The sequence below is a fragment of the Zonotrichia albicollis genome, chromosome 2, assembly GCF_047830755.1.
Source record: "Zonotrichia albicollis isolate bZonAlb1 chromosome 2, bZonAlb1.hap1, whole genome shotgun sequence".
Lineage (NCBI taxonomy): Eukaryota > Metazoa > Chordata > Aves > Passeriformes > Passerellidae > Zonotrichia > Zonotrichia albicollis.
In genome coordinates, this window is record NC_133820.1 from 95,342,520 (window position 1) to 95,356,497 (window position 13,978).

Here is a 13,978-nt window from a genome sequence, read left to right on the forward strand (position 1 = left end):
CTGCCCTAAAACTGACATTGGTGTCAAATTCAGGTAGTCCTGATCACCAGTTGACTCTCACTAGTTTGTCTTTATAGCTTGTGGCACTGATAGAATCTTGTGTTCACAATTTTGGGTGCAACTGCAAAAACTCCCCTTTTCTCTGTCAGATTTAAAGATGATGCTTCCAGGTAACATATTTTTATATACATACCTAATTATGCCTCTGTCTTTATTTTAGGACACTGGATAGATTACTCTGCAAAGGTAGAGCCCGTTAGAAACAGGATTTGGATATGGTTCCAGCTTTGGTAATAATTTTTACTAATATAAATTACTGCTGGCAATTTGACTCACACATTATCAAAATTCCTTTACCACAGCAGGTAGTAATCAGATGGAAAATATCACAATAATCATATTGAAGGGCTTTGGCCTTGCTGTTGTACCAAAGCTGCTGTCGTTTGACTAAGCTGCTTCCCAAGCCTAGTGCAGGCTGAGGCTAGGAGATAAAAAGAAAATTGCAGGTCAAAGGGCTGGTACGTGCAGAGGCTCATCAGCCCTCAGACAGATACAAGAGGAGACATTCCTTAAGGATAAAACAGGACTATGCAGCAACACGGTTCATAGCAACAAGAACTTAGATTTGTTACCCCTTTGAGACTCCTGTTCTTCTTTGTTTCGCAAGGGCCGCAGAAAAACCATTCCTGGTTGCCACTGCCAACAGCTGTGACAAGGCAGCAGCACATGCAGAGAACACATGCACCAGCTCCTGCCTAGAAAAGGGAGCTCAAGAGCTTTGGCCCACAAACTTCCTACCCTCTTCAGCTCAGACCTTGCTGAAAGCAGTCTGTGATTAGCAGGGTTCAGACCTCCAACAGAAAGAGGTGACATGCTCCTTGTATCACTAGATGATCAGTACACTTTAAAACTACGCATCCTCAAGAGCAAATAGGGTTCCCACTTGATCCTGTCCTTCTGGCAAGGACATAGAGGAGACATTGTGGTGTCAGATGTGAAATCTCTCCTGAAGCCACGTGCAACAATTGAGGTCCATTCTCACAACTGAGAAAACTCTCCTCCCACTTCATCATGTGAGTTAAGAATGATCAAGAACGACAGCAGAACACTGGAATAACACTGGGCATTTCTTGGGACTCAGTACATGAAATAGGGCTCAGAGGTCTCTTTCCCTGATGCTTAGACTTTCCAGCAGGTATGAACACAGGGCTGTAGCATGAAGTTGCCCAATCCATGGTTTAATAGGATTTACACCCTGTTTTTATACAACACTAATCATGCTAAATGTGGAAATTTTTCCACTAGTGAAGGAAATAACCTACCAGTTGAGTGAACCTGAGCTTTCCCCAGCAACAAAGCCTGCTGATTTTAAACTAAGCTTAAATTGACAGATATGGCTGCCTGACACAGGGCAAGAAGCTCAGTGAGCTCTTGACTTGGCAAGGGAAGATTTTGGAATGACACAAAAGAAACAATCCCCTCCCTTGACCAGATGGCAACACAATAAATGAGGTGCCCCAGGACACAGCTGGCCCTCCTGGCTACACTGAAACCCATGTTCAATCTGCCATCCACCACAACCCCCAGTCCCTTTCTGCAGGGCTGCTCTCCGTTGTCTTGTTCCCCAGTGTGTGTGTACCCCCAGAGCTGCCCCATTCCAGGTGTGGAATCCAGCATTTGCCCCTCATATGGCTGGTGACTGCCCAGCCCTCTGATGCGTCTATGCCTCTCTGCCTTCGAGGGACACAACAGCTCCTCACAATTTAGTGTTGTCAATGTCTTTCCTTTTCTGTCCACAGCTAGTACCTACAAAGATTTCAGCAGCATGGTCTGGTAAGAAACAAATCCACATGGATTCTGAAAATAAAGCAGACAAACTCATTCAGCCAAGGATCCAGCTGAGCTGCAGCACTAAGGTGCTTCTCAGACACTCCAGGAAATGGATGCACTTTGATTTCACGCATCAGGGTGAGGATAATGGCATCTGAAGGCTGTAGTTAAAGAGCACACATCCTGGTGAATTAAGAATTGGGGCAGCTGTAACATAACAGGACCATCAAGAAGAGAAGCTTAACTTCAAATGTGCTGAGTGATGCTTTCAACAAACAAGTTCTTAACACAACACTTCTGCAGATTTTAATATACTGACACATGAAAACAGCAACTTCAGTTCACTGGAAACAGTTTTCTTTTTAATTTTACCATAAAAATGCAAAATAAACTCTTTCACTGTAACATTATAGCTTTTAATATTCCTGAGCTGCATTTTAAAAGCAAAAGTATTCTTAAACAGATTTAACAAGAGACACTGCAGCCTTACTTTTCAACAACACAAGTAAAAATAATTTAGCAAGAAGGCCCCTTTTTCAAGACAATGTTTAGCTTTTATGTACCTGAAAAAATGTTTCAAGTAGCCCTATGCCACCTGAAATTACAAAGCCAAATATGTCAACAAAATACCAGAACAACTTTCAACCATTTTACCACTGCTTGTTACTTCCTATACCAGGTGTGCCTCTCTTACACAGAAAGTATTATACAAAGGCATTACACACCAGAATAATGTGGGCCACAAAGCTTGTCATCATACAGACATATGAAGGAATCAAAGCAGTTTAAAAGGTATCCTGCATAAATTCATCGTCAGTTTTAGGAAAAAATATGAAAGTCCTGCTATCCATCTCAATCAATAAAAACTCTACTTTGTTAAACGTGATTTCATTGAACGCACCAGGAAACACTTTAAATCAAATCTGTATGTAATAGCTTGTCACCTCTGAAGTTCCTATAGCTGGCACCCATGTATTTCTTAAGCCAAATGAGATGATAAAAACTAAATACACTTAAAATTAAGGTTTAGAAAACTGAAACTGAAGAAAACAGGTTGGCTTTTAGCACTTTAGGAACTTCAGTACAAGCACAAGTGATTATACCTACATTGTGGCAGAAACCTAGAAAGAGACAACAAAGGAAGGAAAGTCAAAAAATCAGGCATCTCTTTTCTTGATTTCAAGGACTAGATGCACGCTTAGAATTAGTTGAAACAATTGTGTTTCCTATAGCAGTCACACGGATGAGGTCTGGTGTCCAATTCTGTGGCCCTTTGGTCCTACCAGAGCCTTTCAAAGGAGCCAAGGCCTCCACCACCTGCTCGAAGTACTCCTTTGCTTGCTGCGTGATCACCTCCGGTGCCTTCGTCTCCTGCTGGCACTTCTGCGACTGCGGCTCCTTTCCCTCCTGTCCCGCCTGCGCTCCCTGCTGCGTGTTCTTCTGTAGCGGGAGCGTCTGGGGCTCGCGCTCCTGCGCCGAGGGCTGCGGCTCCGGCGAGGGCTGTAGCTCCTGCTGGAGCGCCTGTAATACCTCCTGTCCTTCCTATGCTTCTCATCCCGGGAGCTCACATCTCTTCTGTGCCTGCTGCTCTCCCGTCTACCCTTGCTCTCATCACTGTTTATGCTGCTACATGAATGGCTCTTTCTTCTCCTTGGCTCTGTTCCACGTTTGTCCTGCTCACAGGGCAAGTCCTTCTTGCAAGTGTTCTGGTCACAGCTAGAGAGGCTCTTCTGGTCCTGGTTATCGGCGGGCACACATGAAAGTACCCCCAAACCCTTTTTGTCAGAACACCTCTCAGAGTTTGTAGCATGAAGATTCTGATCTTCTTTGACACGAACTTTGTCATGAATGTTGCCATTTAAGTACTTGCATTGAGTGTTTACACTTTCAGGGGATGCTGCTACTATTTGAGAGCCAGGAGCAAGTTTGGCTGTAATGGCCTGTCCTGAGGTAGAAGTGATGCAGCTGGATGACACAGTGTGGGGAACAGCACTAGGGCTTTTCAGCATGTCAGTCTGAGATGCTTCAGTTTCTTCTTTGTTTTGATTAACTGCATCCATTTTCTTGCTCAGAAGATTGTTCAGTAGTTTCTCTCTCAGTTCCTTTTCTTTCCTCTGCAACCCCAGTGCTCTCTCTTTTTCCTCTTCCACACGTTTAAGCTCAGCCTCCTGGAGCCTCCGTCTCTCCTCTAGCTGTTGAAGACAAATCTTTTCTTCGTTCTGCTCTTGCTCCAAAAGCTTTACTGTCTGAAAGACAGTCAAAGGGAAGAGTAAACAAAAAATACCTCCTCCTGTTTCCAAGTTGCAATATAACACAATGGCAGCAATGTGGCAAGAAAATAAAATCTAACCAACAGAACTTAACCATCCCAAAATAAAATGGTGTTTCCTTTTTAAAGGGAAAAAAAATCAAAACCAATCAACCAACAAAACCCACTAATCCAGAACTGCTGTAAGTTGAAACATTATTTGTCCACAGTTCTTGAAGAGAAGTTTTGTCTTTGTGGCTCCTCAATATAACAAAAGTAATAACATGTGAAATCTGCACCATTGAAATACATTTATCAGGGTCAAAACTTGAAGGTTTCAGTCAAATTTAAAATTTCAAAATTCAGTCAAATTGAAAATACTTTAAATTTTATTGAAAATTACTTATTTTAGATGATTGCCATCTATGGCTCATAGATGACTTTACAATAAGTCCACAAAACTAGCAAGTAATTAAATGGACAATTATAATGTAGAAACTGATTGTCATGTTTTCAACCATTCTAAAAACTCACGATACTGGAAAAGGTTCAAACCTTTTTCTACGCTGACCTAGTCAAGGGCTTAGTACAGACCTCAGAATTCTCTAAATGAAAGAAACACACTCTCTGCTTCATCAGATAACCCTTCTGTTCCACAGCTACAAAGATAAAAGACCTGCAAAAGGCATTTCTCCCTTCTTCTAGTATGTAACTGATCTGTGAGTTCAAAAATACTCCTGAAATGCACTGGCATCAAGAAAAAAACCTGTGCTTTTCCACACAGATTTTCGTTTCTACAGAAAATATTTCACATTCAGTACACCCTAATACGGTTTTATCCAAGTCTTAAGCTTCAGTGTTTCAGTGAAAAAAATAACACTACTGTTAGAAACCTCTGCTGACAGTACTTTTCCTACAGAAGAAACACTCTGTGCATTTCAAACACTGACTAATGAAAGTTCAATCTCTGAAACTGCAAAGAACAGTGAATAGAATTGCTGCAAGGCAGATGGGAAACAGCATCTAAACCAGAATTAGAAAAGGAGTCTTGCATCTTATCCTCTGTGGTTAGCTCACTTCATCATGCTCACATGTTCTTCTACTGGACTTAAGAAAACCTGACAATTAATTTACAGATAAAACATGCTATTCAGGACTATAGGTTCAAGCTCACTTTCCATTTACCTACAAGTGCATATCTTACCAAGAGACAAATACTATTCCATTGTGCTTTTCTGAAATTTTGGTCTAAGGAATAGCAGCTGCAGAGGTAGTAAACCTTGTGTTTAATGAACAGTGCTCCCCACCTCCTCTCAAGCCAGCAAAGGGCTTTGCTCTGTTGGATTCTTCATTAGCTTCTGAAGTAAGTATTTAAATTACCTTTGCTCTGCTTAGCAGTTCTGCAATTAGTCTAATGGACTGAAGATTTCTCTGAGCTAACAGGAGCTTCCTTTCTTCTAGCTTTATCTTCTCTTGAAGTTTTCTCTGTTCTTCAGCTTGAAGCTTTTCAAGTTGCTTTTTGTTCCGTCGAACTTCACGATCTTTCTGTTTCTGTTCTCTCTTGCGCAACTTCTCTTCTCTTTTTCTCTCTCTCTCGTATTCTTCAAGCTCTCTCTGCTTCCTAAAAAGAGAAATATTTTTGCCTTATCTAGGCAAAGCACAATTTCAAACTTCTACTCTGTTCAATACATTTTACACTTCAAGTAAATTTGTTTCTAAATAAGTCATGTTGATGAAGAACAAAATAGAAAACTGAACATTTTAACCCTTACTTGTGGCAGCAAACAGTCATATTCTATCTATTTTTAATAAGTTGGAATTCAAAGAACAAGAATTGCTACAGCAAAGAATTGTTTTTTAAACTTTGACCGGAGATACTAACAATGCATGAGGCAGCTGGGCAGAGAATCATCACAGCCTCAAGAAGAATACCAAACAAATGAATGCGTGCAGTGGTGGTGGGTTTTATTTCTGTCGTTAGGCAGCTTCTGCTAAAGGCCAAGGGTACTGAAACTAGGTGTCTAAAGGCAAAACTTTTAGGAAATTGAGCATTTTGCAGGTTTAATATTCTGAACTGAACATAAGCGTAAGTGGTAAACTAAACCACACTCAGCTTTTAAGTGCTTCATTTTAGCTAGAGACAGCTTGTGTTTTTTTATTTTCTATCTTTTGATGGTGCTATGAAGGAGCAGTTTTCTTATGCCTGATTGTTAAAACTATAACTGAACAATAAGAGGGAAATACCTTTCTTCTTCTTTTTGCTTTTCCTCAGCTTCTTTCTCTTTACGTTTTTGTTCTTCTCTCTGCTTTTCAAGCTCTTGAAGCTTTTGCCTTTCAAGTTGACGCTTCTTAATCGATGCATCACTGAGGTGTTTTGTTGAGTCAAAAGAAACCTGTACATAATACAATTGAAAGCAGTTTTAAGGAAACAAACAAAAAAAAATTAAAAATTATAACCTGACAACTTTAACTTAGACCTTGGTGTAAGAACAATCAGATATGTAAAATGTTCTTCAAAAGTTCTTCAAAACAAAGGGAACTTCTCTATGTGCCCAGCAAAAGCACCACTTATTCCAATCAGGTAATTGGGTACTAAATGTGTACACACATGTAGCAAAATCAGATACCACTTTATGTCTCACAACCAAAAATAAACCCCAGTGTGGCTGAGGCTCTGTCTGTCCAATGATTTCAATGTGTCAGAATGGGCACGTACAGAACTCTTAATTAATGCAAGTTGTTAGGAACTGTACAGCACTATGTAAAAATAGGTTTAAATAAAGGCCTTCCTTTCTGTCTAAAACTGTTAAATTAAATTCAGCAGAAGACCTAGTTCTACACCATTCAGCACCTGGTTCAAGCCTCTGCACCACTTCTAAAACCAAGATTCCCAAATTGAGTACACTGGGCAGAAGATCCCAAGTTGTGGGAACAGAAAGAAAAGAAAGACACACACATCTGAAAAATGAGACTTCAGAGGCGCTCAGCTTCCAGGATATATGAACACACCTTGGTCATGTCCTGCTGTGTGCTGGAACAGGACACCACCAGACAGGCAGGGATCCATAACACATTTCCACAGACCCATGGTCATGGAACCGTGGGGCAGAGAACAAGGAGCACAGCCTCTGCAGTTTAATCTACTCAGCCTTTATGCAAAATGATGTTTCACTAACAGACTGAGGGGACAAATAGGTACAAACAGACAAGGTGTGGTGACCTTGTATGACAGTGAGCAGCTGCCAGGAAGGCATGACTCTTCTGGCACAGCCATACTAAATTTGGGAACCCTGATCCTCCTCTGCACGTAAATGACAGGTTGAGTTTCACCAGGTCAAGGAACAGTTTCTACCCCACAACTGACAAGCTTTGATAACAAGACAAAAAATTGCAGTATTTTACTTACACTGACTAAACTACAATTTGAATAAATATCTGCACATTCCCACATTGCACAAAGGAATGCTCAAGGTTTTTTTCTGAAATACACTCCCTGGTTTAACGAATGACTACTGAGCATACCAAAATACATCCACAAACATTTCACTCAACCAATAAATACACAGACCACTCCCAAACACAGTAAGTTTTCTTGAGGCTGTGCTATCAGAGACACTACATCTGAACAGACTGCCTTGTTCTCTCCTGTCACAGCTGTAATTTCTAAGACAATGAGGTTACAGAAGATCACTTCTGGAAAACTCTGTATGTAAATATTATGAAATAAGCATAGGAAATTCACAGGAAGCTGTGCTCCAAATGAAAATTATCATTTAAATTTTTGTGAGGCCTTCCTGTATATCAGGTACACAGATGATTAACTGCATATTTCCCAGACCAGACAGGCCACATGCTACTAAGCCTTTCAGTTCTGACCTTCAACTGGTAGACCCAGCTATCAATGCAGGGACCAGAAGCAGAATGTGAAATTCTCCCCCAAAACATCTCTCTGCACTGAACACATGAAAGTATAATGCACTTTACAGTCATTCTTATGGTGAAATTTGTCTGAACTTGTTCTGAACTGGAATTTTAAGTGAAATTGCAATTTATAAACACATATTCTTTTCTAAAGCAATTTAGAAAATTGTATTCATAAACTTGATCCTTCCATCAGCATTTTTCATTTCTAGAACAGTCTTGTTAAGGAAAAAAGCAAAACCCCGCTCACTTTAGTTACATAATCTAACAGCACATTTTTCTACCAACATTTTCCTTTGAAAACTGTATTACGTCTGTCCCATAAAGCCACATTAATGCTGTCAGTGTCACCTGTTGCCATCACTGTGGTGTACAGATAAAGGCTTCAAGCACTATGGAAAATAACATTTAGCTGTACTCAGTCCTTCATGTGGGCTCCCATACAACAGGCTGCAGTCTCTCACCTTTATATTGCAAGCCACAGCTTTGCCATCATCGCCCTTGTACATGAGCTTCATCCCTCGCAGGGCATTCATGGCCTCGATGAACCCCGCGTACTCCCGGTACTGGACATAGGCTTCAAAGTTTAAATGGCCTCCAAAGCTGAAAGTGTGAAAATTCCTGCCAGTCATCTCTTCTCTGTAAGGGTCAAGCATGGGTATGTCCACATTACGGATTTCTCCAAATTTCTGGAAAACTTTTATAAGGACTTCTTCACTTGGCTTTTCTGAGCCAGTCTCCTTGGCTGCAAACCACTTACAAGGCAAACCCTCCAGGTGAATGGTGTCCGGCCTTTCCCCAGGCAAGGTTTCGTTCATATCTTTTGCATCTCGGAAAAACGAGTCCCAGTCATGTCTGGTAGGAAAGTCAATCTTGTACTCCGCAGCACGCACTTTCAAAATGTCAGAGAAGCCGCTCAACTTTATTGTTTTGCCATCAAGGCACGCCAGAAAAGATTTAACCAAACTTTTGTTCTCGACCTCTCCTTCAAACCTAATGAAATCCATTGTGCTTTTAGAAATCCGCAGAGTGGAAAACTGATGAGTTTGCACCATCCCCTTCAATCTTTCCATCACTTCCCAGTTCGAAATGGACTTTCCCGGTTGCTTCAGCTGAGGAAGTGCCACACTGATGGTCATTTTTGTAATGGGTTTAAGGTATAACCCACAGGGAGCACAGAGCTCTACAGCTTCTGATGTATCATGAACTATTGTTGCAGCAGCCATAACAAAGAAAAAGCATAGGATAAAAAAATAAAAGATGCAAGTTTAAGTTGCAGGCCAACAGTAGTCAAATAAAATAGCCCTTATCCATAAATAATTTAATTCTTTGGCGATTTAACCATTCCCAAGTTAAAACGATGTCTCTTAACACACGAGTGAATTAGATAATTACAACCGAGTAGTACAAACATCTTAAATTACTTTACAACCACTAGAGCCCTATAAGTAATTAAATCTCTGTAAGGCCTCTGAATAGAAAACTAGAAGTTGATGGCAGTCTTAGGAATACATGAGGTTGGTATGTGATTGCTCAGAAAGCAGCTACCCTTTCTCAGGAGGGAAGGGACTGGCGGCGCGATGTCACACCGCTCCCAAATCTACTTAACAACCAGTGAACCCCAGAAGGCTGGCGCCGAGGCGGATCTCACGTTCTCCGGAAGGAAGACCTGGAAAGTGTCTGCAACGAGAGAAAAGCGCCCCTTTTATTTAACAGACCGAAGACCCACCGCCCCTCCCTGCCGGCAGCGCCGAGCAGGCTCGGCGGGACAAGGCTGGGTAACAACACCGCGACTCACAGCGCAGGCAGCGGCCACCGCCGGCAGCTGCCCCCAGCGGGCGGAGCCCGGGCGCCGGGGGGACACCCCGGGAAGACGCCAACGGGAAAAGCGCCCCTCGCCAACGCCAGGGTCCACCCGCACCCTCCGCCGCCGGCTCTTGCGCGTCCCCCGGCAGGCGAAGCCCGGCCCGCGTCCCTCGCTCCCGCTGCCCGGACGGGACCCCCCGCCCGCCTCACCCGCAGCCGCCGGGACGCACCACCCTGCGTGCGCCGCTTCCGCTTCCGCGTGGCGCGAGGCCGCGGCCTGCGGGAGCGCCTCGCTGCGGCGGGACGGCGCCGCCTGGCGGCAGGGCGGGGCGGGACGCCCGGCCTAGGGATACGGAGACAGCGCTGCCGGGGGAGGCGCGGCCGCGTTCCCCGCCTGCGCAGGGACCCTCCGTGCGCTGAGCTGTGCTGCACTGAGCTGTGCTGAGCTGTGCTGAGCTGAGCTGTACTGTACTGTGCTGAGCTGTGCTAAGCGCACACCCGGCGTCTGCGGACAGCTGGGGCTCGCTGCATGGCGATGATCCCCCTTGCACAGAATCCGTTTGGTGGGAAAAGCACCTCTGAGTCATGGAGTCATGGAGTCTTGGAGTCCAGCCTCTGACTGAACACCACTGTGTCCATAGGCCATGGCACTGAGCACGCGTCCAGCCTTTCCTTAAACACTTCCAGGTGACTGCACCACCTCCCTGAGCAGCCCATCCCAATATCTAATCATCCTTTATGTGAAGAAATTCCTCCTAATATCCAACCTAAACGTTTCCTGGCGCAGCTTTAGGCCATTTCCTCTTGTCCTGTCGCTGGTTTCCTGGGAGAAGAGGCCGACCCCTTCCCCCTGGCTACAGCCTCCTTTCAGGGGGTCCCAGGGAGTGATAAAGTCCCCCCTGAGCCTCCTTTTCTCCAGGCTGAACAACCCCAGCTTCCTCAGCTGCTCCTCACAGGACTTGTGCTCCATGGGACACACACTCTATAGGACATATGTTCCCTCTGTCAGCCCAGTGCATGAGGGCACAGCCAAGGCCACCCTGACCCTGGAAGGCAGAGCAGGGCTGACTGTGCTCACCTGCCCCTGCTCCACCATTGTGAAACAGGCTCCGGGTCCCGCCTTGTACAGAATTCCACCGTTTGAGAAACTGTGACTGCAGAAACCTTCAGCAGCAGGCTGGGTGTAAATAGTGCCTTTGAAGCACCACTGACCGTAGTGCAGGAGGTCACCCTCAATGCAGCAGCTGCAGTGAAAACGCAGCTGTTTTGCAGAGGTGCTACTTCACACCACAGGTGTTGGTAACTGCTGGCCCTACTCTGCTCCTGTTATGGTAAAGTAGCAGTATTAACACAGAATAAAGAACTACCAACAACATTTGAAACAGTGTGTGCTTTGTAGTCTGAGAGCTTCTGCATTGTATGTCGCACCTTCTCCTACAAACCTGCCCTTGGGAGCACACAAAGCTAGGCCAGATTTGTTCCAGGGAGTTTCAGCAGCAGCACAGGGAGACCCTGCATATGGCAATGATTTTGAATCCTGTGCATAATGATAGACCCACTGCTCAAGACTGTGCCAAAAATCAATATTCTGTATTTTAAACTCAAAGACTAGAACAATGCTCTGAAAAGTTACAAAATAGCAGCATTGAGGTTACTCATGACAGGACATCAGCCACAACTTTAAAAGCTGTCACAGTCTATTTTTCTGATATACTCAAAAGAACTATTACAAACATTGTATTTAAATGAGCAAGATGAAGTATTGATAATGTACACACCTTTTAAAAGATGTAATCAAGCATCAGTACTACAGTATAGAAAGGGTAAACTGTCTCTGCTGCAATGCAGTCTGTTATGTTGGGCAGATATGTTAATCTCATTTTTATTTTTTCAATGAGATACTTAATTGAGCAAATGAAATGTCTCTCTTTGGTTTTCAGAGTCTGAAGTGAAGGTCAGTAAAGGATATGACACCAACGAGGCAGAAGGATGAACCAGCAAAGGAAACATCTGTAAGGGACAGTGTCTGAAAATGCAACTATGCATGTAAATCTGGTTTTTACTGTAAGACATTGATTTTCTCCAACTCTGTCAAATACGTTGTGCTGTTGACCTTACAAACTGTCTATCATGTCTGAAAGCTTTTACCGTTTTTCTGACTTCAACAAAGAGTCTTATGGGAGATGTCACTTTGCCTATTCACTCTGTTCTGTACCTTCCGTAGCTAAAACACCAAATCCCACAGAAGTTCACTAGGGGGAGTGCTTGTTATTACATATAAGAGATCTATTCATAAGCACAATTAAAATATGCTATAAACAGCAGATACTAGATTTTGTGTTCATGCCAGAATACAGATCATTCTTCCTTTCTTAGAAGAGGATATAATCCTCCCAACTACACACGGTCCTATCTCCTGCTCTTCCTGAAATGCACCTTTTTCTTGACCTTAGTGGTCATTTGCAGAATTGCACACAAGATGTTACATGGGTGTTTACATAAAATAAAACAACATTCCCAGCATAATTTCATTTCCTTTCCTTCCATCTTCCTTTCTTTCTGAAACACATCAGAGAAAAAAACCTTTTTTTTTTTATTTTAAAACTTAGCTGTATCTCTTGGAGAATGATTCATCTAAGTGTGTTCATCTAAATTTTTGCTACTACTCCAGAAATGCTCCTGGTGCATATCCTTTTAGAATCAGAATATGTTGCACCCTGTAGTTCCTTTGGATATTATTTTGGTTTTCTGTTGTCACTGATCAGGGGATATCTCTTTATTGTCTCCCACAGAGGGAAAACTGAATGATTCACTGTGCAGTTGAACAGTTGATGAATGGAAATTGGAAGGGGAAGCAGGAGCACAGAAGAATCTCTCGGATGAAATGATTGCATAACTGTTGAACAGACATTACAATGTTGGTTTTAGGCTCTAAAGAGCCTCTCCCCACAAAGCAAAATTAATCCCTTAAGTGGGTAGGAATGGAGGAATGAACCTGAAATACATTGGTTTATTTCCCATGGTAAGAAACAGCTCCACAAATAACTCCATTTCCTTTCATTAGCTCTGCTCTTTCTTGTTTGGATTGTTCTGTGTGTCACTGAAGTTAGTGGGTGTGACAGATCAGCTGCCTTGGAAATAATACATAACATTAGATGTAATACATATGCTAATTAGTAGGGCAGCTTCAATTAACTAGGATTAATAATCACTTCCCAGACCTAGTTCTATACAAGTCTAACTATTGCATTCTGCTTAAAGCAATAGAATATGACAATATAAATATCCAGTTTCACTCTCTCTAACACAGCCTTATGGCAGAGAATCAGCCTTGAAGCACTGTGTAGGATGCAAAGCAGATAATTTTCTACTAATTGATCTCTCTGCCTGTGCCCACTGCCATCTATCTCACACTAAACAGAAATGGCAACATTTCTGCTTTTTGCTTTCACTGAGGCAGTATTGACATCTGTTGTGGTATTGGTTTATGAACTGTCTGGTCAAACTACAGTGTGCTGTAACCTATAAAACATAAAAATTAGATTTAATTGCCAAAACACATTGTACTATACTTGTTAGCACAATGTGTTTTTTAAAAATTTTAGTGCTGTGTTGTCAGATGCATTGCTGGTTATTTCAGTTTTTATACATACATCCATGAAATGTTTTCACATAATGACAGATTTCAAGAACTATCACTTAAAATAAATGAAAATGTAAAATAAATGAAAATTAAAATTTTTTCCTACGTTTTTTCCAATGTCTGTGTAGGAGAAAATATTTTAATTGGGTTCAAATTAATGCTTGAAAATCAAGTATTTCCTCCATAGTATTGCATGTTACAGATTGACACCAATCATGAAAGCATCTCATGCTTTTATGTACACTTTTTATATACAAACATTTTCTTAGTAACTTATGGAGTGAAAGGCAAGAGCTGTTGACCTTTCTGTAGCAAAAAGAACACCAAGTTAATAACACTAAAGGATATTTCTTTTGACAGCTTCCACAAGAGTAATTTCAAATGCAACTGTTGACACCATAAAGAGTTTATTTGGGTTTTTTAAAGCCATAAAACTGTATTATTAAAATTGAAGAATTACAGTTCTGAAGAAGACAAGACCTTTTAAGCAGACAAGATCCCATCTGTAGGTTCAGCCTGCCCTGCCCACT

General features: G+C 42.4%; 1 protein-coding gene and 1 long non-coding RNA gene across 4 annotated transcripts; one reads left to right on the forward strand and one right to left on the reverse strand.

Moving 5' to 3' along the window:
* Positions 1-2,144: 2,144 nt before the first annotated feature.
* On the reverse strand, positions 2,145-10,145 carry AKAP17A (A-kinase anchoring protein 17A). 3 transcript variants are annotated; one of them, XM_074535715.1, is made up of 6 exons: positions 10,016-10,144; positions 9,548-9,679; positions 8,464-9,206; positions 6,323-6,471; positions 5,459-5,699; positions 2,145-4,076 (listed from the first exon to the last, which is right to left on the reverse strand). In XM_074535715.1, the coding sequence occupies exons 3-6, from the start codon at positions 9,136-9,138 to the stop codon at positions 3,180-3,182; spliced, it is 1,962 nt and encodes a 653-aa protein (XP_074391816.1). In that variant the 5' UTR covers positions 9,139-9,206; positions 9,548-9,679; positions 10,016-10,144; the 3' UTR covers positions 2,145-3,179. The 3 variants fall into 3 exon arrangements, with proteins under 3 accessions (XP_074391816.1, XP_014128548.2, XP_026654021.2); XM_014273073.3 differs by having other exon boundaries at positions 8,464-9,679; positions 10,016-10,145; XM_026798220.2 differs by lacking the exon at positions 10,016-10,144 and adding an exon at positions 9,798-9,936 and having other exon boundaries at positions 8,464-9,679.
* Positions 10,005-13,423, forward strand: LOC113460330 (uncharacterized). Its single transcript, XR_003382152.2, has 3 exons — positions 10,005-10,492; positions 11,746-11,817; positions 12,598-13,423. It is a non-coding gene; the product is annotated as an uncharacterized LOC113460330 (long non-coding RNA).
* Positions 13,424-13,978: the final 555 nt, after the last annotated feature.